The 25,584-nt window shown below is 43.7% G+C and overlaps 1 protein-coding gene across 1 annotated transcript in view; it reads left to right on the top strand.

Annotated features, from left to right (window-relative positions):
• Nucleotides 1-25,584, top strand: part of LOC119442436 (CREB-regulated transcription coactivator 3-like) — a 96,773-nt gene that overhangs the window by 17,817 nt on the left and 53,372 nt on the right. The window contains 7 exon segments of the mRNA XM_037707318.2: nucleotides 43-107; nucleotides 2,456-2,550; nucleotides 6,497-6,577; nucleotides 11,727-11,842; nucleotides 14,274-14,341; nucleotides 15,180-15,454; nucleotides 18,266-18,522. Of these exon segments, the coding sequence (XP_037563246.1) occupies nucleotides 43-107; nucleotides 2,456-2,550; nucleotides 6,497-6,577; nucleotides 11,727-11,842; nucleotides 14,274-14,341; nucleotides 15,180-15,454; nucleotides 18,266-18,522 (957 nt within the window).

Genomic DNA, 25,584 nt, shown 5'->3' with positions numbered 1-25,584 from the left:
GGAAGTTAAGTACCATTATATCCTTGACAGTTTGGTGCTCAGGCCGACGTGTCTCCATACAGCTCGTCTCTCTACCTTTCCCCGCCACCTGACACCAGTTGGAGAAGGTGAGTTCTTTTACCAAATCGAGTCATAGAGCTAATGTTAGTGTAGTGCTAGCAATCCATTCAGTTGGGGCAAACAAAGTATAACATCCTTTGCTATGAACTTCGCAATGGGTGTAGAACTGCACATCGACAACCTTTTCAGTGGCAGTCACACACACAGAATGTCGATGCAATGTTCATTGCCTTGGTTATAGAGGAAATAAAATGGCCTGCACATCTGTAGTAGGGAAAGGCTTCAAGAGCAGGCACGCAGTGAATACAGTTTGTACCTAAGGGCCTGTAAGTTTTCATTTGTTTTTATTCTTTTTGATATGCGTACCTTGTTACAACGACAAGTGTACATATGTGTGCATGCCACATGTTTGGAGTTGATTGTTATTCGTGCTCTGTCCTAATGGCCATGGATGTTTTTAGTGTAAGTTAAAGCAAATCGTGTCACTTGCACAGTTCATGATTTGTTATGTTGGTGTTCAAGTTTTCTCAGCCCTGCCACTTGTAGTGCATTGATCACAAGTCAATGTCTGCAATTTTTTTTTTTCTAAGCTTATGATAACTCAATACTGCAGCAGTATGGGGTACTACTTTGTGCTTGTCAGTTTAATATTGCATTTATCTACAGAAAATGGTGTCGCTAGGTCTAACGGCCCTTATCCTTTTGATTCTGACACATTGATAAAGCAGGCAGCTTTCTTCCATGTCTCCGTATTTTAAATATTTTCAGCTGTTTGAGCTTTAGCTGATGGTGTGACACTCTTCCACTAGAAAATATATTGAAATCAAGTTGCAGTCTGCATGCATTAGGCATGTTAAGCAGAGGTTGATGTAACACTGGATTATTCTTCCCAGTTTTTTTTTTTTTTCATCCGTGTTGGTACAGCTTAACAGCAGTATGTTGTAGTGCACAGTTATTTTTTCCGCAGCTCCTATACACTGTTCTTTATATGGTAGCTTTCTTCCTCAATGCCGTAAGGCAACCTCCGCCCCCCCCCCCCCCCCCCCACCCCGCTGCCTTCTGTCCAATACAAAAATAAAAAATAAAGAATATTTTAGTGTTAGAAGTTTTAACATTTTGTTAAACATGCAAGATCATAATTGCCGTCAACTTATGGGTTTGCACAGTTTTCAGTTCCCAGTAGGTGAGCTCTGAAGAAGCACAATCATTTTGTGCATTCAAATGGTGTTTTTAAATCTCAATGGCTAAGCTGGCACAGCATTGCTTAAAAAAAAAGTTTAAGGCTGATATGCAAACACTTCCTGCGGGCGTGAGGGCTCTGTTTTTCATTACATACCTTCTCCTGGAGCTACATCAACCACACTCGTTGATCTGTCTTTCAGTAATTGGGACTTGTCAGCATGACACATGATCTTGCCTTTCGAGAGCATCAAAAATCAAAAAGACTGCTGACATTAAACAGTGGCTTGCACAGCAGTGCTTTTAGCATATGCAGCAAGGTTTATGTAGAGCTTCCTCAGGAAAGAATACATTTCAAATGCTGAATAGACCTCTCCCGGGCCACGTCACACAGCGCTACTGATGTAACAGCGGGACGGGACGTCACCGCCCCACGTGCAGTGGCCCCTGGTTGACAAAACACAGCCTGCTGCTGGTTCTAGGTGTGGTGTGGTCGCGTATTGTTTGGTATGACTGTGTGCCACTTGGACGTGTTTTTTTTTTTTTTTTCATGAACCTCCACAATTATTTTGTCAACCAGATTCGCAGTAGTGTGGGCCGGATAACATCGGCGTGTGATAAGCTGTGCGATGAAAATGTGGCGCCGCTATTCTTTTTACTTGCGGAAATTGACCACGTTGTCAGTGGTGGACGATGTGATGAAAAACAGTGACATCGATTTTAACAACTGTACTTCCTTTTTTCCCCAGTAATCTGAAAGGGGCCCATATGTATGTGCACAGTGCGAGACTACTTCATGGCCAAAAACAATTGCAAAGTAGCTGGAATCTTTAGGCTGATGCTAGCTTATGTCAGCTTTGGCAGCTTCAGAAATGGTGAAGAGAAGCATACTTTTTGAAAACAGGGGCAACCAATTTTACATACTGCGTGTTAACTCCTGCATTACTTGTTGCACAAAACGTGGCCGAGATGTTCGCAGCATCATACTGTGCTTGCACAATGTGTTCATTCACCTAGATGAAAGGTTGAGACGTTTTGCGCTTGTGTCGTTTGCTTTGTGTTCTTTTAAAAAGTGTTGTCTTCTTTAGTTATCCTAACTGAATATGCATGCAAGCTGTTTGCATATGTGTGACCAAAAAAAGGTCGGGTGCCATGAGGAGGCTTTGTTGTAAGTGTGTTCAGCACCTTACTTTCTCTCATGGTTTACTGTTTGCAGGACCAACTCGGATTCAGCACTGCACCAGAGCGCACAGACTCCTCAGGAAAATTTTCCCGGAGTTGGGCCTGCTTGTGGGCAGCGCAGAGGTACCGGTACGCACCGGGGGCTTCCCTTTCTCTCTTGCTCTGCCCTGTCTCGCTTGTCTCTTCTCTTTCTCTTGCCTTGCTTTTCTCTCTCTCTTCCTGTGCCTGGCTGGTGACTCAAGAATCTGGGACTCCATCTGAAGAAGGGTTTGGTGTTGCCGCCTGCCTGGTCCCCTACTTGTCGACCACGTCACCACTTGCATGAGCAGAGAGGACAGCCATTGGTGATGCGGGCATGGGGCTAATTGCTTGCCTGCATGCAAGATCTGTGCTGGCTTGGCATGGGAGTACTTTCTTTCTGGGCATTTTGCACTTTTTATCCTTTTGTCTTCATTGTGAGTGTGTGTGTGTTAGGCCTTTTTATTTGTTTACATCAGTGATCCCAGGTAGCTTTTTGTCTCACCAGCTGTGATTACCGGCTAAATTTGGCAGGCATTTAAACAGGATAGCAGTCTGCGACTGTGCACCTGGGTAGTAATCTCTGTGTGCTGCCTGCCTTCCAGTCGTAGTTAACGTTAACTTCACTTCTTTTTTGATCGGTTTTGCTGTGATACGTTAAAGAACTAAAAGATGCACACAAGATATGTGGACATAAGACATTTCTTCATTTCAAACCTTCTCTGCATTAAAAAAACCTCCTTGTAAATAAGGTAAGGACGTAGTGCATTTATTTCTTGGCAAATTTGAGTGGAAGTGAGGTGTGACTCAAGGTTTTCTGGGAACTCTGGCAACATTGACGGCACCATGCCAACAGAAAGGAGCTTACGAAGGAGTTTATAGGTGCAACTAATAAAGGGCACTGGTAGATGATAAGATTACTGGTGGCCTTTGTATGTTGTCAAGCAGTTTGAGCACCAGTGTACAAGAATTTATTTTCTGTTGAAGCACAAGTTCATTGAAAGTGAAAACAATTCTTCAGTTTCTTATTTTAACCCCTGTGCCCCGTTGGTGGGACTGAAAGTTGAGTGGGTCTCGACATTTTAGAAAAGTCCAGTTATGGTATTTCTTGCTGCTGTGTATATACTTCTTTTAGTCTCTGTATGTCCACTGTAAAGCTTGTACTGGCTGCCACATGGGCAGCTTGTATCCTCGTTAAAGTTGCTTTGCATCGAAATGAAAAACAAAATGGTTCAACTCAATGCTAATTGAGATGTTGATCTCGCCTGATTTCTCCCATATATGCTCCTGCTTACAGGACATTGCTGGATGCTCCAAAACAGAAACTGGCAGTTGATGAATGTTCATCTGATTCAGTAAAAGTAGTGTAGAAGACAATTTTCTTCACAGCAAAGCAATTCATTTACGAGTTGTAGCAAGGCATGTTGTTGGGCTAGTCGGTTCATGGATTCAGCAAAATATTTAAACTGCGCAATGAAGACAAGACGTGAACAGAGCGTCTATGTTTCTGTTCACGTCTTGTCTTCTTGGCGTAGTTTAAATATTTTGCTGAATTAGTTGTAGGCAGAAGTGTGGATCAGGTTTTATAGTAATTTGATATGGATTGCTACTACAAGCTCGGATTTATAATTGTGTGCATTATATCAAGTAAGAAGTTAATTTGAAGCATTTTTACTTTACTTTTCTTCTTTTAAGGTTATCTTGGTGCCATTTTGTTTTTCTTTCTCGTGTAAGCTCGTGGAGCTTGAGGGTACACATGCCAGCCGTAGATCATGCTAAAGAATGTTAGTTGTATTTGATGAAGCATGATTGAGTCGAACAGAAGCAACGTCAAGCGTGCTTGAAGCTTACTAGATTACCATGAAATAATGCTAGGCATGTGTTAGCTTCAGTCGCAGTTGACTCACACATGCGCAAAAGTGCTTGTATGACAGTTGTATATAAATTATGTGAATATTTTGTAGCATACCAAGTTGTTGAGGACATGTTTCTCATCTGGAGCAAGATTGATACATTGTGTAACTAGTTGACAGTTGCGCACAGTATGTTTTGTTGCTTTGAGCAACCAGCCTTTGTTCTGATATGCAGTCACGGCTTACAAACATTGCAATGTAACTTGAGTTATAACGTGATCTAATCTATTGGTACATGCTACAGACAGTGTCTATACATGCTCAAGCATTGTACCAGCTGCCTTCAGGTGACTGCCTTAATCAAGTTGTAAAAGAACTACTATTATCTTCTTTTGACTATTTTCGTATAAAAAGCTGCAGGTGCTTGTTACATTACACATATTACAGCAATATTTTGACATTTGTTCTTTTATCCCCTTTTAAGAGATCTTAAGGGCCTCAGCTCGTCATGAGTGATTGTCACTTTGTGGTTCTCGCCCTTTCTCGTCATGAATCTTTCACCTATTTTCATTTTTTTTTTTTTTGCGTGCAGAGGATGTCAAACGGCGGCGTTTTCTTCCGTGACAGAGATGGTCATAGACATTCCATTATCATGCCTTTTCTATTAAATTACACTTTTGGCACAATTTTCAATCATATTTCTGCACTTGTTATTGAAGCATATCACATAAAAAAAGAAAAGCCATTTTGGTACAGCTTTTTAAAGAGCTGCTTAGGAGGTCAGTGTAATTCCATAAGAGGTGTAGATCCAGCAAAACTTAGAATACAGGGTACTGGAAGGGTGCATCCAGAGTTTTGAACAGAAACTTTTTTCATTCCAGTTTTAGTTGCGGTTTACTGAAAATGTCTCAGTTGCGGTTCAACTCCAGAGTGAAAAAATAATGAATTAAACTGGTTTGAATCGGTTCAAGTTAATTTGCATAACCGAAGAATACAGGCGAACCCGAATATATCTAACCCACATATAACAAATTATTGTGTATATGGAACAGCTGTAAAATCCCCCTTGGAAATTTCTTTATAAAGTGTTTATTTTATATATCGAATTACCTATATATCGAACTTTCTTGTGATCCCCTTCAGATTCGATATATCCGGGTTCGACTGTAATTACGGGAAAACAGTACCAATTTATTTCGTACAAAAACTCAACACTGCCGCTAAGCTGCACTGAAAGATTATGCCTGTTGTTGGTTCTTCAGGCAGCACGTAGTTACAAAAGAATTGTACAGATCCAACAATGCTGGAATCTGTTGAGCGAAGCTTTATTGAGGGAGAGAGGAGAATATATTGAGCATGCTACTCTGCTCAGGGATAAAGAGAAGAGGAACAAAATATGGTACTGAAGAGTAAGGATGAGGACAGGCATTGATTGATATGTCCGATTGATGGCCCAGTAACACTTTATCTGAACGCGTCCTGTTAATTGGTGTTAATGAAGAGATCAGTGCCTGTTGTTCACAGTTACACCGGGGACAAGTAACAAGTATACATGCTCCACAGTCTTAGGTACTTTGCATGCATCGTAGCTGGTGAGGCCGCGTGTCAGATGCGATACAAATGTGGTCGTGGTAACACAACACCTAGTCTGCCACCTGACATCATAAACTGAAGACTGTACTAATGGTGTGCTACTTTCAAAATCACAGGAATCACATTTTTGATCATCATACACGTTAGTTGCATTTTAGCCTAAGGCCTTTGCTCAGTTGTATGGTCTTTTCTTTCTGTAACAGCTACAAGAGTTGTTTGGCAGCAGTCTGTAGCCTGCACTACTACTAGCTGAATGGACTCTATGAAAGCGCTTTGCAATAGTAGCTCACAATATTTCATTAAAATGTCTCGAAGTGCTAAAATTGACGGAAGCAGGTAGCAAGTGTCATCAAAAAGTCACTGTGCTGTATTGGGCTAGGCAAGAGTTGAAGCTTTTTCCATACTACTTCAGACTGATGGGTGAGTTTAGTTGAGCAGTATTCTTGAAGCTGTCAAAAGCTTCCACAGTTGTCATTGAATAACTGTTACTTGCATTGTGTGCGTCTAGTTTGGAAAAGGTGCCCAATTGTGGTGCAAGCTGTTAAGGTTGGGATGCCTGTTGGGGCCTGAACAATCCCTGCAGCAAACCATGTCATCCACATCCCTTGCAGACCCAGTCACAGCTCGGGAATTGGACCAGATGTACCGTGACTGTTCCGCACGAGTTGATGGCTTTGGGCAGGAGATCATGGGTACGCGAGCTTATGAGGATGCTCCTTTTTGTGTGCGTAGCCAAGTGTTGTAGAGTAGAGTGTGGTGCAAGCTGAAACTGGGCCTGTAGATGTTGCTCCCGCTTTGTGTTGTTTAGTTGTTAGAATAGCAATCGTGTCTCACTTATGCTGATGCATATTCACTTGTCCCAGTGATGCTGCAGGAAAGGCAGTTCGTTTCTGAGCTTTACTTCATTACTTCACCATGCAGGCATGATGCCTACATGACGGTGATTTAACTGCAGTAGGCAGATGTGCAGCGAGGAATTGCCAGTGTTCTAGGAAATGGCAGCTAAGGCTGCCATTTGTTTGGTAGCTCACATATTGTTCTAGGTTATAGTAGGGGGCGTGCCCCCTTCAACCTTGAAGCCTACTAATGGTGATTCTAGCTTACCTCAAAGAGCTATGTGGGGCAGTTTACATAATTGTTCAGAACAGAGGATGGGCATGTGCATGGGGGGATTGCATATGCATGGGCGCTGACACTAGTACTTGCACTTATGCACGAGCACGAGCAACAGGTGGAAGACACATCTTGAAATGTACACCAAGCAATATCACTGTGTAGGGGTGGGAATAGTGTGCCAGTTGTGCCATTTTTATACTCAAGCAAATTGCTGTGCCAAATTGTGGCAAAAGCGTAAAAATGACCAAAATTGCGCCACGCTGTGCCAGAACAGCTTTGGCATCTTTTTCTTCGGCAGGCATCAGCGAAATCATCCTGGGGCGGTGCATGGCATTGTGTTGTTGGTCTCGGAGCCCGAGTAAAAGTAACTTTCCTATTCCGGCCATCAGTGAGTGTGAACAGCCGCACCCAATTAAGTTCCCTAAGTTAAACTAAATGTAGCGACATTCTTTTATCTTGTTGCCCGAGCTGACAAGCAAGGTCAGGCGAGGAGGCCTGAGGCTTATCAGCGCCTCATAGTTGGTGGAGCGGAGTCACATGGTTGTGCTGGCACTGTTTCTGTGGAAACGCGCGCATGTGTCCGTGCGCTGCAGGCTGCACATTTTGTTTTCTTGTTTTCTTGTGTTTTTTTTTATCACGCCGGCGCCATGACAGTTACTCTTGATCGCCGTGCATAGGCACACGATCACGGTGATCGCGAATCCTGATATCTAGTTGATTGCATTGCTGTACAGCACGGTCTTCACAATCAAAAAGTTAAAACTAAGGGGGCGAGTGGCAAATGAAGGCACGTGTGGCGAGGAGAGTTGAAAAAGGAAAAGCTATGGGAGAAGGAATGTGGCTTCCTTTAGCTTATTGAGGGGCTTAGACCCAATCACTCAGTGTGAATCCTAGATGTCTAGGTACTTCTAGTGAGCCTAGTGAGTGGCAAAGCAGTCACATGCAGAACCTTGCTTTGAGCTAGTTGGCGCTGTCACATTACCTAAAAATGTCTCACTGTGATTTTCACTAATCATAGCTTCTTCACCACTTTTGTTTGCAAACACCTTGAGTCACTTCACCAGCACTTAATACAAAAATAGTATGAAAAATACCTGTAAGCTGCTCATCAACACTTTAATGCTGCAGAATGCAAGGCTTTTGGACTGTTATCCCACTTATTAATAATAATGCTGTAAAGTAATGTTTGCATGTTCCAGACTGCTTCAATAATAAGATATATGTGCTACAAACTGCTTCAAAATCAGAATTTGTCTGTTCCAGTTAGCTCGAGAATGAGATTTCATCTGCTCCAAAAAATTGCTACAAAATTTCTTTGGGCATTCCCAGCCCTGCTGGATGGTTCTCATGCTGAAGTGTGGTTGGAGGGAACTGTTTGGGGGATGATGTGAGAGCAGGTGGAGAATAGGGACATATGCAGTTTGGGATCTTGTCAAAGGCAGTTGGGTAGGGGTCAGTTATCACAGTACTTGCTTGGTTAGTTTAGGCTCCAGAATCCAGCTCTTGAGTTGGACGGTTAGTGCACCTCGAAGCTGCCAGCTTCCAACCTCTTGGTTATCCCTGTTAGCGGAACTGCCCCATTCAGATGGTGATCCCATGTTCAATTCCCAGTGCAGGCCAATTCAGTTATGTTTTTCTGTGGACCGTGCGCAGGTTTCATTTGTCGTGTTGGGGTGTAAACAGGTGGATGGCAATGTTTCCATTCGGACAGGGAAACTACATTGGGAGTAAAAGCATTAGCTCTTCCATATTTGATGCACTATTCTAGTCTCCTTTTGAAGCTGTCTGATAATTCATGACATCATAACTTGGGTGCATAGTGTTTGCCACATTCTTGAGATTATGGAGCTCAAATATGTGTCATGTGGATGGTCTATTTGAAACCAGCTTGCCTTTCGACATTTCAACCAACATTTTGGAACTGTTGCCCCATGGCAGCTGTAAATAGGTTCCTGAGAACATCTCGTTAAATACATTTGCAGTCAGAAATTTCTCAGTCTTGCTCAGTCTTTCACACTATGGTAAGCGGTTTCTGCTTGTGAATATGACAGAAAAAAAAAAAAAGAACTTTGAGGGTCAATCTGCTTATAGGCTTCCATCTCTGTTTGTTTGGCTTCCCTCTTCTGTATATCATGTACATTGATGCTACAGACAGGTTTGTTGTAGTCTGTTTTCCTAATGTGTACGAGACTGCACTCACTTTGAACTTTGCTAGAACTTTCCCACTCAATTTACTAAAAACCAAGTAAAGGCCAAGCTATGGTACAAAGTAACAGAATAACTTTATCACACCCCTACTTCTACGTTCTGTTACGTGGGAGACTAAATTTTATGTGTGTGACCTTACATTCAGCATGAATATATATTGTATTTACCTGATTCTAATGCCCACCCAATTTTCATGGGCTTAAATTTAGAAAATAAAAGTGCACCTGAATCTAACGTGCCACCGATTCACACACAAAAAATATAGCATTCCCCAATGTTCGTGATCAAAAAAAGCGAAACGCACAGAATTTACTTTCACAGAAGGGAATTTCTTTAATGGAGTATTCATAATGAAATCGGCTCGTCATCATCGCCATTTGTGCTTCATTTACCACAGGTATTGAGCACACAGGGGCAGTATACTCGAGTGAACATTGACCCACTGCGGTGGTTTAGCGGCTATGGTGTTGCGCTGCTAAGCACTAGGTCGTGGGATCAAATCCCGGCCACAATGGCCACATTCCAATGGGGGCAAAATGCAAAAACACCTGTGTCCCGTGCATTGGTCGCACGTTAAAGATCCCCTGGTGATCAAAATTAGTCCGGAGTCCCCCACTACAGCATGCCTCGTAATCAAATCGAGGTTTTGGCACTTAAAACCCCAGAATTCATTCATTCAATTTAGACAATGCTATTACTTTCACGAGACTCTGAATCGGACTTGTCGAAGTATGCGGCCAACAGCGTTCCTGGCACTGTGTGCGGATAGTGAACTTGGTGCAGCGGCCGAAATGCTGGCACCCATTACGCCGACACATTTAGCGCAGAGTCGCGCGAAATCTCGTGTCAGTGATGGTACAGTGTAGACCACTTATAACGTAAGTCGCCAGAGTCGTGGATATCCACACTATAAGTGGTACCGCACTATAACCAAAACAGCTATTTTATTGCGATAATGGACACTCCAGGTGCATTTCTGCCGTCGCTGTCACCGTGCTCTAGGTTCCGTATTCGCTTACTAAATAAATTAACAAGCATGGTGTCACGCGCGCACAAGCAAACACGAACACATCTCGCTCATTGACCGCGGAAACGAACTGTCAAAACGCTCGAGTGACGAAGCGCGGCGAGCGAATTGACCTTCGCGTTATCATGCCTCTCGCTTCAACGCGACCTATAAGCGGCGAAAACACGGCGCGCGGCAGACTTTCCCCCTCACAGATTTCTTTCAAGATAGGGCCAAGGCGATCGTATTGCCGAAGTGGATCGTCGCAGATTACGTCCTGCTTTGGTCCGCTGAAACCGTTCCGCATTGCTTTGCTCGCGAAAATCCTCCTGTTCTGTTTGCGTCAGTCCCGAACGCAAGTTTCGGATTCTCCGAACGCCCGTGATGCGGCCCGATTTCCATCTTTCTCCACACACATGATCACTTTCCCTTTAAATGCGGCATCATGATGAATTCGGTACTTCATGCTTATAGAGCAGATGCAGAGAACGTGAAGACAGACGGTAGACTATGGCCTTAGCACGTGTACTGTAGCACATGGAGGAAGCTACGGTAGCTAGGCTCGAGAGTAGCTAGGCTAGACGCGTGTGCAAGGCGGCCATTTTGAAATGCCGACGGCTATATGGTAACGCAGATTTAAGGTCGTACTCGATTCTAACGCACATGCAATTTTTGGACCTGTTTTATCGGAAAAAAAGTGCGCGTTAGATTCGAGTAAATACAGTATTTGTGGCTTGAGGGGAGCGTTTGCTGTCTAGGTTGACTGCCGAACTTCCAGGCAGCCGCACTGTAACCGGTATTTCATGGTCTCGCAACTGCACTATAAGCGATACGCGTATACATGGAAAATTAACGGGAGTCTGAAAATACCGTATTATATCCGGTCCTGCACTATAAGCGGTTACGTTATAAGTGGTCTATACTGTACCTACGAAAGTTATTGGCTGAGAATATCGTTCTAGACTAGAGTCGAGCACAAAATGAACCAACAGCAACTTTTGCAAAAATGTGCTTTGTCGCCATTTTGTGATTGCAATGACGCTGCGTCTGACAGCTCTGATGGTAGGCTGTTGCCAATGCTGTGAATGCAGTTGTGGTTTCGTGTCCGATTGTAATACGATGGCAATCTTTGGGCCCATTTTATCAGAAAAAAGAACAGGTGCGTGTTAATTTCAGGTAAATAGGGTAAACACAAAGGATTCTTGCTTTTAAGTGATTCATTGTATATAGAGTTGAAGGAAGCTAACTTAGGATGAGTTTGAGGACTTTTAATGTAGTGTTATAAATATTTTTTGTTGCTTGAAATAAGCCTTTCACTGTCTTGGTGCACTTCCCTGGTATAATGCATCCTTTCTGACTGAAAAAGCATTTGTTGTGCATGTAACAGAGCATGTCCTATGTTTGTCATCATGCAACATGAACTTGCCTGTCGCAGTTCCCCTGCGGTTTCAGTGGCCTCTCTACAGCTGGCTGGTTTCAACAATTGTTCTGATTTGTGTTCTACTTAACAGGTATGCAGGATATGAACAGCATGGCCATGGATGGAATGAATATGAAGAGTTACTGGGACCCAAAGGGAGGAGGGGGAGGTGACTGCTATGGGAACAGCCTTTCCAGTATGGGATGTGTAAGTCCTCTAACTTTTTCTTTTCTCCTGTGTGACTTAATGTGAACAAAGCCTTGAGCTGCTTTTGCTTCCTGCTGTGCATTACTTCCTTCTTTAAAGGCCATCTGCAGCAAACTTTTGGACAGCCTAAAAAGCCTAAATTAAGATAGTGTAGACATAGAGCAGCCTCTGTGTAAAATTTGACAAATGAAAGACCATATTTTACGACCTATGACCCTCCACTGCGTACCCACACCCTCAATTTCAACAGCTCAGAAAGATAGAAAATCCACGCATAGAACCTGCGGAAATAACTGCATTCAACAATACTCGCATCTTGGCAAAAACAGTTTCCATTCGCGAATGCACTACTCGTCCAAGTTGTATCTTCGACCAGCAGCTCTCCTCTCCCCCCTCTTCACTGATGCTCGTAATCTTCAGCTGCTTCTGCGCTTTAATGGATGGCCGTTGCGCGCAGCTCATCGTGATCCGAGTTCTAGTTTGTCGGCACCGCGTGCACTATTGCTATTGCTTCATGCACTTCGCTATTGCTGCATGCACTTCGCTATTGCTGCATGCACTTCGCTAACTACTAAACGCAAAATGGCGACCCATAAAGAGGAAGAGAATGTGCGACCATAAAAGTAGGGAGAAGGGAGTGTCAATGTGCAAGGATGGGGATAGGGTGGGTTTCCCTCAGAGATAACAAAACATTGCATAGTGGAGAACCTTGCCTTGAGGTGTGGCTTCACAGCAGCTTGCACTGCACTGCCTTGAGATGCGGCTTCATGGCAGTGTGAGATGCATCTTCATGGCTGCTATGAAGCCACCCCTCAATGCAAAATTCTAATATAACCCGCATCCCGAGTTTACTGTTAAATTTTTTGCATTTTTGGTGCAGGTTATATATGTGCAAAAATACCGTAAGAGGAGAAGCATCAGTAAAAGCTTGTAAAGATAGCTGTTTTTATACCGAAATTGATAAAGAAGAATGCCACCGTTACTGCTCACTGGAAGTGACATGACCTGAAAATGTATGGCTCCTCGGTGTGACATGTACGCTTGCTATTGACAGTGCTTCAAAATTCACAATCTGGATTTGGCTACTATCCATAGGTCAGGCTGGTGCAGGCCAAAGCCTGTCCGCACCACGTTGCATGGCCAGACTCGAGCATACTAGCGCGAGCGTTTACTCTCGCAGTTACCTGCATCAGCTGCGTAGTGTAGGTACCACAGCCGCTGCGAGGTGCCACGACGAGCCTGCTCACTGTCGAGATGCTTGGACAACCGCATGCTCCAATTGGTTTCTGTGGATGATGTAGCTCCATCCGCGTGGTGATGCGAGCCAGCCTGAGTGCCCAGCACCCGTGGCGGGCTGGGACTTAGGTCGTAGTGACAACCACCAGGTGCACGCATTGTCTGCTTAGGTGCTGTTTAAAGGGGGCTAATAAGAAAAACTATACAGTTACGAGCCCTGTGACTTTGCCAAGATTTGTTCAGTTGTATACAGTAAAACCTAATTAAAATGACGTTGAAGGGGATGGGGGAGCCAAAATTTCATCATTATATCCATTACTGCCTGCTACTCGAATATATTGCCAAATAGTGTGCACAACTTTAAATATGCTTAGAAGAAAACGACTTTGTGGCCCATGGAACCGCTACATGGCCACGTATGTGATGAAATCTTAATAAAACAACAAAAGGTTGCGCATCGTGCAGGCTGGTGCAGGTTCGGTGCAGGTTCGGTGCAATTAAGAATGGCCTTTGAGATTACACTGGTGCAATTTTGGAGGCCACTCTTACCAGCCTGCGCTGAGTCGCAGTGAGAAACCGAAATGTGATGAGGTAAATGAGGTCCGGCTTATGTGCAGCTACACGCAGTGGTGAGAAAGACCAGTGTTGCTCGACGACGCATTGAACATGGGGACACAGGAGTTTTGAACGTCTGCACCAAATGTTTTCGAAACCCAACGGAAAGAGATATATCCGGTCTGCAAGGGTCATTTTTTTCCTTCTTTTTTTGGGGGGGGGGGGGGGGGGGTTGTTTAAATGATGTCCAGCTCATTTTACCGTGTGTATGATAGTGGCCATCTGCATGTGTTTGTACAGGATGCACTCGGGTGCTATTGTGCTGCGTTATGGTTAGGGACAGCAGAACGTCCTCTAAATACCTGATGTGCTATGCTAGTAGCAAAAATTTAACGGATAGATGGCCAGCTCTGAAAGAATTCAAGAAAAGCTTTTTGAGCTGGTGCTTGAACTTTCAAATCTTGGTGGCAGCATTGCTGAGCTGAGGCCTCACTCTGGGCAACCTGTTTTGAATTCATATACTAAGAACATTAAGAATGCTAAGAATGTGGAGGTCCAGCCATTTAAAACATCTGTTAATCGCTACTAGCACGTTTTTAAATGTTCACTTACTTTTGCCTTGTGTGCTGACTTTATGCAGGGAATTTCAGCCCAGCAGCATCAGCAACAGCAGCACCGACCAAAGTCCTGTGATGTCCCTGGAATCAAGTCAGTTTGCTATACAAAACAATCTTACACACTTTTATGAGTAGCTTTGGGGATGTGAATGGCATTTATAAAACCTGGTTGTTTTAATTAGTGTCTGTACAGTAGATGTATTAAGTACAGGAGAACCCTGCTCATACATGTTTTAGGGAACCACGGATAAAGAGTGCGTAATCCAGAAAAACGTAACATCTGATAACGCTTGCAGCAGCGCTATTGAGAAGACGATAAGCTACACTGAAAAAAAAAAAAAAATCCATATTTGAAGTTGCATACAAAGCCATCAAGCCATTAAAAACCTGCTCAGTAAAACTCGTTGTCCCTGCCTGGTGGTCAGGTTGAATGTTTAACACTTTCTTGGAGCAGTCGTACCAGTGAATCACGCTGAATGAAGCTTTAGCGAGAAGAATGAGCGCATCTGAAGGGCTTGATTTTTTGTTAGCCATAACTACACGAAGAAACAATGGAGCCAGAGAAAGCTTAGGAGAAATTAATTGTTTTAATTGAAATGCAGAAATAATAAGGTAAAGGGAAATGGAAGTGGTCGAACAGATAACTTGCCACAGGTGAAACCTGAACCCACATCTTTTGCATTATGTGTGTGGCGCTTTGCCAATTAACAGTTGTGAGAAGGGCCTATTAACCTTCATTAGCTGACTAAGCAAACTTATAAAAAGACTGCTCAGCTATTCTGAGCTGATTCAGGCCGAGTTATTCCGAGAAACAAGTGCTCATTAAAGAAAGAAAAAGGCGACTGAACAATAATATGCCAGATTGCCAATAGTTCATTTCTTTTTTGTCTTGTTATGATCAGGTGTGAACATGTGCTTTTGTCGTGCAGTATTTACCTGCCCCAGGATGAGAGCGGCGACGGGGTAACATTGGCAGCCAGCAGCCCCAATGCAGCAGTGGCATCTCCTCAGGGGGCAGGGGGACCCAATTCTGGAAGCCTTCAGGCACCCCCCATGGGCAACGGCAACACGGGATCGCTGCCTGACCTGACCAGCCTGCACTTTCCGCCCCCTCTGGCTACCCCACTCGACCCCTCGGAAGAGCTTGCTCACCAGCAGCAGGGAGCCAGCCCGGGGCCACCGTCTCTGCCGCCCCTGCACCCTGGTCAGTGCTCCGCTTCTGCGGCTTTTGACAGTACTGTGCTTCTGATGCAGTAAGCTTACACTAATGCAACCTTCGTGAATCGACTCCACTGTTTTATTTGTGTTAAGAAAGGAGCTCCAGTAAGGGAAGTTGGAACAAGTGTGCCCCAAAGGGATCTGCCAAAAGTGAGACCTCTAAAGGAGTGGTGGAAGAGGGGGAGGGTTAGGGTTGTGTGAGGTTGATGCTGCTCAAACTATGATCTTTAGTGCTGTTGTGTACTTGGTATGAGGAGCAGTCTTCCTCTTAAGGTATGTCATGGTGGTGCACTCACTTTTCAAAAAGGCAAATTGGAGTGCCCGCTGATCATAGATATTTTATCTTTTTCTTACACCTTGATATTTACCGCACTTTCATGTAAGATTTATTTGGATTAAAACATCTAAACAAGGCAGAATTTTCAGCTTACTAGGACTCTTTGTTACACCGTCATGCATGTAGCACAGAGCATAATCTCCCAAATCAGCAATCTTTGATTTATTGCAGGTCTTGGAGGTTGTGCCTTGATGTGAGGTTCATGCTATGTGTTAAAGGTCGCAGCTCAAAGCCAATTGATAAAAAACAAAAGCAGCTGAAACAGATCTTACAAAGGTTGATGCATGTTTGTGATATTAAAGTTCGCTGCAGCTTCTACACATTGCAGCTATGTACTATAGAAGATGCTCCTTCACACACTCTGGGGCCGGCTTTCTTGAAGCAGTTCAATAGTCTTTCTTTAGACTGTTATGGCACTCAAGAAGAAATTGCTTACATGATGATCTGTCGCTTGAGGTGACTAGTGGGCCAGTATGAAAACAAACTCTCATATTTATTCAAATATAAGGCTAAGTTTTTCCCCCCAAAAATTCTTAGCCTTAGGAGATGCAAATTTGGTGCAAGCTTTGACCGTACTTTCTCCTGTCTATAGCAATGGCATGAATATGGCTGAAATATAGACTGACGTGGTCGCATGTAAAAAATGGGCACACAGCACCGCTTTCAGAAGCTTTTCTGGCCACTTGCAGTTTAAAGACACCTTTTTTTTTTTTTTTCCCCATGGTGAATTAGTTTTTTCGGGCTTGGGAATAATATTCCGTCTTGCTGGCAATCCCTGCCGAGTCTGAATAAGTTGTTGGCTACTGTACATTATCTTATATTAGTGTGCTTACTTATTTTCCTGGGTCCTCCAAATGCGTCCTCCTTATAATGGTCCTTATAATGGTCCTCCTTATAAATGTGGCCGCCTTATAATTGAATAAATACAGTAAGTTACTCTTTTGTTGCAGGCAGTTGATTAAAACTTCTCTCTCAGGCTCACACAGTCCATGCCCACAATACATGTGCTGGGCTATGATGTTAGTAGTCCTTGCCTCCTTGTTGTTTAGCTTAGGTGATAGGCAACACTGATTTGTGTGATCTTAGCTACATTGCAGCTTTTGGATGTTTCTTATCCTTTTATTTTGCTTATCCTTTTATTTATTTTATTTCCATGCAACACTGATTTGCGTGGTTTTAAGAGTTGCTACATTACAGTTTCTGGACATTATTGATTCTTGCGTGCTATAAAGTAAAGTTGAATTCACTTATAACAATATACCAGTTTTTACAATATATCGGCTATAACAATGAGCAGCCGATACACCGTCAGCTTTTGTACGTTTTCTATGGTAAAATAAACAGCTTACTACAATGCTCCCATGCCACATTGTCTGTTACAACAATTAAATCTGACTACTGGGTATGTAAAAAAAAAAAAAATGAAATTGTTGGGGCAATGTGGCTCGCGTTCTTTTTTCTTTTTCTGGATTTCGCCATCCTTTTCCTTTTGGTTTAGACACCCAGTAGCCAGATTTAATTGTTATAGCCAATAATGCGGCATGGGAACATTGTAGTAAGCGGTTCATTTTACAGTTGAATGCACATAAAAGTTGATGGGGCAGAATCTGCTCAATGTTACATCCGAGTATTGTTAAAACCAGTAATGCTATAAGTCGATTCGACTGTACTTCTTTCTATATAATTAAAACGTTTGGATGTTTGTCTGTCAGCTTTTTCTTGTGTGACCCAGTTATAACAGTTATCGGTTATAACAGTGGGATTTTCTCATGACTTGAATGTTGTTATAAGCAGGCTAGACTGTACATGCTAAGGCAGGGGTTCTCAGATTGAATTTTGCGAACGGTATTATAGGGTTCCACAAGTGGTTAGAACAAATCCAACCTCATCCCGTTTTTTGCCATTTGTTCTCACAATTTCTCGATTTAGGGAAGAAATGTTGCATTGCATTTTGAATTTAACGAAGCCAACGCACGCCACATCCGTACTTCTGTAGTCTGTGTGAGAGACCCACACAGCAGTGGCATGCAAGACTCATCACTCAGCGATTTGCAGGCCCACAGTGTCTGTGCTGAGTTGGTGTAAGCACATCGGTGGAAAGAGGGAGAGGGGAAGGGTTCTGTGACACTCCGAGAAAGATGGTAGGCGTTCTTCTGGGCCAGAAAGTTTGAGAACCCCTGTGCTAAAAAAGCAAAAAGTTGATATTCAAAAAAGGAAAAAAAATGTTTTGATGTTAAAAGACTGAGAATTTGTCACTCAGCAAGACAGGCACCTCCAGTTACTGTTGCCATTAGGTCTGTGAGAGACCTAATGCTCTTGCGGCAGTGGTTGTGATTGAAGAACTTGTGAAGTTAATCTATTTGACCATTCGTAGAACCCAAAAAGTGCATCTCTACAGTAGAGACCTTTTGGTTTTGCTGACAGGGGCCCCCTGTGCTAATATGTGGGTAGGCAATGCAGGTTCCCCGGGCTCCCCGCGCGGCTGCACGAGCCCATCGGGGGGCCGACATGCGAGCCCCGGCCCTGCTCCGTCGCCGTCATCGCGGCGCCGGGCGCACCATAATTCGACAAGCATGGTGCTGGGCTCGGGCGGTCGCCTGCATGGCCCCAGTGGGCAGCAGGCTGCCACGGCGGGGGCACCCCCCGGGCAAGTACGTGCACACTCCCCCCTGCACCGCCGACACCACCGACCCCACCCACCCCGGATCACCGTTGAGGTAGGGAGGAAGGAGGAGCCCCCTCTGAGGGAGACAACACTTGACACTTCAGGGGCTGTAGACCTTTTTCAGGCGCTGGTAGTAACTGCACGGAATTCAGATGTGCTCATTGAAAAGAGCACATTACCATGGGGATGTGTTATAGTTGGCTTCAAGTGTCAAGTGCTTGTTTTAATTGTGTTTGTGTTGCTGTAAATGCTTTCTATTAAGTAAAATGGGCAAAAAGAACACTGGAATTTAAATATTTAGAGTGGTTTGATACCGCTTATTCTCTTGAAATGCTTGAAGGCAGCTATGGACATGTTGATGTCCAGTTCTCTTCTGGTAACTCTGCCACAGCCAAGCAGTTTGTCATCTCTTGTCTGTTCAGTCTGTCTATCTTTGTCAGAGTACATTTTTACAGATTACAGGCCACGAGTTTTGGGATCTATGTTTATCACAGAGCCTAAAGTGTGCATCTGTTGTTGCTACAGTCTTCGTTTGCAGATCAGATGCTAGGCCTACTATTATTATTAGAGACTGGATGTTTAGGCACCAAAGGCTGCTGTTTTAGGTGCCTATAGCAGGCATTAAAGTTGTCATTTAAGGCATACTTAGGCACCAGATACCGTCGTTTAGGCATGTGCAGGCTCAATTAACAAAAACTTCCGCTGTGCATCTGAGAATAAACTACAATTCTTAAGGAACACAGCCCACTAAAACCTGTTTTGTGAAATTTACCTTATTTTCTCAATAAAACGGAATGAGGCATGTTGCGTAGGTGTGAAGATTTATCTGAAATTTAGTACGACTAGACACCTTGACAAAGTTGTGAAAACAGGGACAAACAAGCGACAATTCGAGCCCTTCTCACAGCGATGTTCTCGTTGGTTGCAAAGCTTTTACACCAACAGAGTTTTTGTGGTATTAATCAGCTGCTTGCAGCCAGGTTTCCCAGCAAGTGATATCTTCATAAACAAAATGACGCTTGGTCAAAACACAGAAAAAGGCATTTTTAGGCTGGCAATCTAATATAGGCATCAACATCTAAATAGGCATTTATAGGCTCAATAAAAGGGACGCTAAAATGTTTTGAGACCTGTAGTTCATGCTTAGATGTTAAATAGGCACGATAGGGATATCAGGAAAAAGTAGGCATTTTGCGTTAAGTACCGCTCTGAATATTATCATGATTTGAGGTTAAGCGCAAGAGTGCATGTAGGACGACAGAAGGGAACGAAGACACAGCGCTACTAACAACTGAATTTTTATTGCATATGATTAACACATATATCAGTTGTTAGTAGTGCTGTGTCTTTGTTCCCTTCTGTTGTCCTATGTGCTCTGTTGCGCTTAACCTCAAGTTATGCAGTACCAACTAGCCCACCAGTGTATTTATTCTCTTGTATTATCATGAGTCTACTTTTGAGAGTTGCAAGAAGGCAGGTCTGTATCTCGTGACTTCTCCTTAGGTTGTTTTTATTGGCGCATTGCATTGTCACTGCGGAGTGGACACTGCCACATCTGTCTGGGAACAGCTTTTTGCACATGCTCAACTTTTTGGGCTTTTTCAAGGCTATGTCACGTGTTCCATTGTGCTAGTGCATTAGGGCAACTGAAAATTTTGATGCCATACTATAGTTTACTTAGCTTTTTTGTATGTGGTCTGTGCGCCCCATAGTTTAATATCACTGCTTGATTATCAAAGCAGTTATGCTTGTACAATTTTGCCTTTATTTGTACAGGGCGTCACTGTTACAAATTGGGGTACTCTGAGTTTTATCCTCACTTGAGAGACAGGTGTTAGTGGGGGGTGGGTGATTTCTCCTCATTTTGCTGTAAATGCTTCAGAGACTGACTGGTTGGCTTGGCGCAGATAGTTGCTGCTCATTGGCGCATACCGTATTACATGCATAGGAATGCAAAGGTTTTTGAATTTAGTGTTCACTGAAAAAGGTCTACATGCCTTGTCTACCATTTGATCAAAATGTTTTGTGTTGGACTCGTGTTCCCAATGGGTCCTCTGTCATAAAGGCACCTGCTTGATGCTCACTTGCTGTTCTCTACTACTCCTTTCGCTGCTTACGCACGCTGTAGTGCCCTTGCTTTTGCAGACCCGTATGGTGGGCTGAATTGCCAAGTCACATTGCTGTACATTCCTTGCATGATTACTGTGGCCTTGCTGCCTTGTGAATGAAACAAATATATGTCACCGTGGATACTGGCGGGACTTAGCCAGCCTCTCCTTGCCTCATAAAACGGCGATTATACAGTCAAACCTCGATGTAATGAACATGGATATAACAAATTGTCAGATATAATTATACAGTCAAACCTTGATGTAATGAACATGGATATAACAAATTGTCAGATATAATGTAAATCTTAGGTTTTTTCTTGCATACTCTATCTGCATGTAACAGATAGAGTAAAACCTTGTTAGTTAGGATTTTATGGGACTGAAAAAAATGTCTGGATCAACTGAATGTCAAATTACTGAGGGTATAAAGAGAACAATAAACAGATGCTTACTACATGAACACGCTTTTACTTACTGAATGAATCAGCAAATCTTATTTCTATTTGGCACAAAAATGTGGAAGCTGGAAATCTCATCATCTCGTGACTGATTAGTGCTTGCAGTGGCAAAGGCCTCTTGACTTCCTTCGCAGTGCGATTGCGGTGCTAGACCCATGTCTTCATCCGAAACATGCTTTTCACTACCACGCGCATATACCGATTATTTTTTTGCCACTGAGCTGGTCGGTAACAGATTGTCTGTCCATCGTGGTGTAGCCGGCAGGTTTGCTGCCAGTATGCGCGTCACGGTAGAATCTCTCTTCATCTTCGGCAGCTTCCTCTATGTTTGCATCATTGTGCGTACATTGCACTGAATCAAAACGAGACTACTGCTCTCCACAACAGCTGTGGTTGGCACCGTGGGAGTTGTTGACGCGATCATGTACAGGTATGGCGACCACGCAGTTTTGAAGGCATGCGGCCAACGTGTACCGAGTCAAAACGAAACTACTCTTTGCCGCATCCGCTGTGAAGGAAACTGGTCGCTATTGATGCAACCATGTATGGTGACTAGGCAGTTCTGCAGGCACGCGGCCAACATGCAATGTGTCAGAGGGGAACTACTGTTTGCTGCAACTGCTACAGATAACACCGCGGCCGCTATTGATACGATCATAGATGGCAACTGTGCAGTTATAAAGGCACATGGCCAACGCAGTGTCATGCACGATGGTAAACGCAAAAATAAATGTTATAGCTATAAAGCCACAAATAGGCACGAAGCATTTCGGACTTGTTATTGCTCTCGTACGGTTTCCGCTGAAGACTATGGCGATGCGGTCGTTGTCAGTTTATTTCGGTTGGACGCTAGCGCTGCTATTACTCTTTTATGCCGCACATTCACGGCGTTTAATCGCTTAATTAATCGGTGTGTGGCTAAATAGGTCCCAATTAACAAGAGCTTGATGCCATTAAATAATGCATACGCCTTGCCAGGGCCAGAGGACAACTTGGAATTGTCAGATTTTCCAAATTAATGAATGTCAAATTCATGAGGTCTTAGTGCAGATGCTCATAACGAGTATCAGGAATATCTACAGTGTAATGAGATTCGACTGTCATGAAGAGGTTTGGCTGTAGTTACCTTTAAAGGAAAAAAAAAAAAGAGAGAAGGAAGGAAGAATGGGTAGAGCACAGGCTAACCCTGGACCGTTTTTTTATGGAGTAGGTGTAGTTAACTAAAGGACATGTCTGCATGAGCCAGCCTGCAAAGCGAACATGACCTTTTCCTTTCCTGTTAGTGTTAACATGCTCAACCCTTTTCGTAATTGTCAAGCCTGCTTCTTAACATTGCACTTTTGCCAAACTAATTGTGCAGCGTCACTGAAATGACGACTAAGTATCATGTGTGCATGCTGGCATTTCACAGTTGCACATGTTGCTATGGGTGAGAGCCACATTGACATTTTCCATTTTGCGGCAGAAGTCGCACTCAATGTGCACATACCCACTGACTTAAAATGTGGCCATGGACAGCTGGTGCCTCTAGGTTGGCAAGCTGCTCTGTGGGAAAGCTGGCTTGGCAACTAGAAGAAGGTCTGTTCACAGAAGCACTGAAAAATGTAATACTAATGTCGGGGTGTAGTGTACAAAAACTGCCTCGTATTTAATCATCTGCTAAGTTATGACGTTACTTGAATGTAGTTCTGCCTTTCCTTAACTGAGATGAGTAATTTGGCCCTGCATGCTTGACTTTAGGTTGCTTCCAGAACAGCATCCATTGTTGTTGTCTGCCTGCATGCTTTTTAGTGATGTGTATGCTCTTAATGCATTGCCATTGTGTTGATGCTGTAGTTTGAATCTCGGCAACACAGATAACACAGCCCTACAGAGTTCTTGTCTGCCTACTTAACCTACAGCTTTGTTGCAGCATTGGATTCTTTATGGCTTTGTTATAGCATGCCTTAGTGGCTTGAGTCTGCTAGAATTAAGCTAATTCTTTGGTAATACTACTATATATATACAGCAATCTTTAGATTGCCCTTAATAAAACCTTGAATAGTTACCAACAGAACATAGTCATTGTATGTGGTTACAAATATCTGGACTAAGTCACAATTAAACAGTCGTGAGCATCACAAAGTTCAAGTTAATCACTTGTCTGAGCTTTATTGTATAGTGGGCATAGACTTGACAGCTTAGCCAGAAGCTTAAATCCTTTCCTTTTCTTGTGGCAATGCCTCGCCACATTCTGGAACACTTTCTTTTGTCTGTAAGCTTGCACCTTATGTTGGCAAGCTTCAAGTGAGGATGGGGAGCAGAAATGAACAGAGCATGATGGCATGCCTGAGAATGTAGGACACAGAGGCTTTATGTACTTGTGGCAGTGACCACTTCCAAAATGCAGAATTCGCGTCATGGCATGACCATTGCGGATGGTACACTGTAATGCCTAAGTGCAATAGAAGATGTCAATTTGAAAGGAAGTGAAAAAGGATAGCTCACAGGCTTCGCTCACAATTTTTACAAGAAGCCTTTGTTTTAGAGATGAGTGGTGATAGGGAAGACGCACTATGCCTGGCTATCTTTGAAATGCATGCCAAGTGCTTGCCTGTGGAAAAGAACACAACATAAAGGGACACTATTAGAGGCTATTGCACTTATGATGTAACGAATGAGTTGCTTTTACATCGGGCTAATGTTTAGTATGTCTGAAAGTGACATAATGCCTCTTTGCCAGTCTCAGTAACATAGAAGCACAGCACTGAGGGGGTGTGTTGGAGCGGTAACTTGTCGTGCCACCTTGGTACTTCCAAACCACTTCAGATCTCTGACAATGTCTGGCCCTGTTCTGGTTGATATAATAAAGAAATAATTATGCTGTGCTAGTTTGGAAGTCAAGCCAAATACATCTGAACACCGTTTGTAAGCTCTTTTCACAGAAATTCACAAAAGTATCGTAAAATTTTTGACACCACTGAATGGCAACTTCGGTGCTGTGGCATTTATGTGAAAAACATTGAAATAAAAATAATACTGCAACCATATGCAGTACATTGAAAGAAAGTTGGCTTCCATTTGCAATTAATGTAATGCATAAATGCTGAGAGAATTTTCAAAGAGCAATGCATAAATTTAGCCGAACAAAGTGTTTTGCCTTCAGTGTCTTCATGAGTTGTACATAGGTAGGAACATGTTGTCTGAGAAGTAGGTTTCTGAACTTTCTGCTGCTGACACTTCTGATCCCTGTTCTTAACTGGATTCTCTTCCTTGGGTCTTGCCTGCTATGCATGAGTGTGCACCTGCACGCACGCACGTGTTATTCTGGCAGGGGACTTGGCGGGACGAAAGCATTCCATGTCACAAGTCCCCACTCTCCGCCAATAACACAAGAGGCGGTGCCCCAGGTGGGTCGCCAATAACACTGGGCTCTTTGTGTTGAAGGGGCTCTTTCTCCTCTCCGTACTGACCTCCCCTTCTCCCTCCTATGCCATCCGCGTGCCTGTAATGCCATGACGCTGCAAGGCGCCATCTGCTTTGTGGCTGCAGAAGTGCTCCCTCCGCTAACGGCTGCTGAGGAAGGTCACTCTCCGCTTCTTGTCTCGTGAGAATTGTGAGATCTTCAGTGCCTTATGTTTGCTAGTAGATGCTACTCCTAACAACATAATATTTAAGTACTGTGTGTATCTAACAGATGGAGCACAGAAGAAAGACTGCACAGGGAAAGTGCAGATTCTTGTACAGTAGAACCTCGTTGATACGATCCTGTTACGTACAATTTCTCGGTGTCAATGTTCGCAATCGAGAACACAAGCAATTACCCAATACATACAGTAAGCTTCTTTTTGTGCTGGTTCATACCTTCCCGGAAAACACCATTTTTCGGCACCAGCATTCAGTACATCGACAAACTGCAATTGTATGATACCGCTTTCTGGCCGCTAAATCCCAGGTAAACAAGAAAAAAACATGAGGTGTGCGATCGAAAACAGTAGCCGTCCTCCACTGCAGCTTCCTCGCAATACTCGCCCGCCTGTCTCATGTGAAAACGCCGGTGAGCACTCAGTTTTCTATTCTGGTAGCAGCAAATCTCCACTGCTGCATTCACAGCTGTTGCCGCCAACCCTGTTACGATAAGCACCTTCGCCTATCTGTTCTAAAGTGCGTGAGGTGTAGTGCCGTTGTAAGTGTAGTGCATGCTTTTAATAGGTGGTAACCCAAATGCGCTGCCATTCCCTACTGCAGGCAGCGCGAAGTGAGCGTCATGTTTTGCCAGCAACGATCATCGCCATCGTATGCTCGCATCGCCCATCAGCTTGATTTCAGTCTTGGTTTCTCATTGCCGTCTTAAAACGCTGTGCAATAGGAAAGTGACAATGTACGTCTTGGGTTGCTTGGGCCCCATCAGCTCAACGTGTGTGGGCGTGTCATACAGTAATTATTTGCTCTGAGCAGGCGCAGGAAAACTTCCTGCCAAGATGCACTGCTCGAAGAAGCAGCTGAGCCAGGCAGAATTCGAAGAGCGCAAGTGTAAGCTTGATGATGCCGCAAAAACGACAAAGC

This window comes from Dermacentor silvarum, chromosome 2, assembly GCF_013339745.2.
Source record: "Dermacentor silvarum isolate Dsil-2018 chromosome 2, BIME_Dsil_1.4, whole genome shotgun sequence".
Lineage (NCBI taxonomy): Eukaryota > Metazoa > Arthropoda > Arachnida > Ixodida > Ixodidae > Dermacentor > Dermacentor silvarum.
Note: the sequence above shows the minus strand (reverse complement) of the source record. Positions and strands in the feature narration are given on the sequence as shown.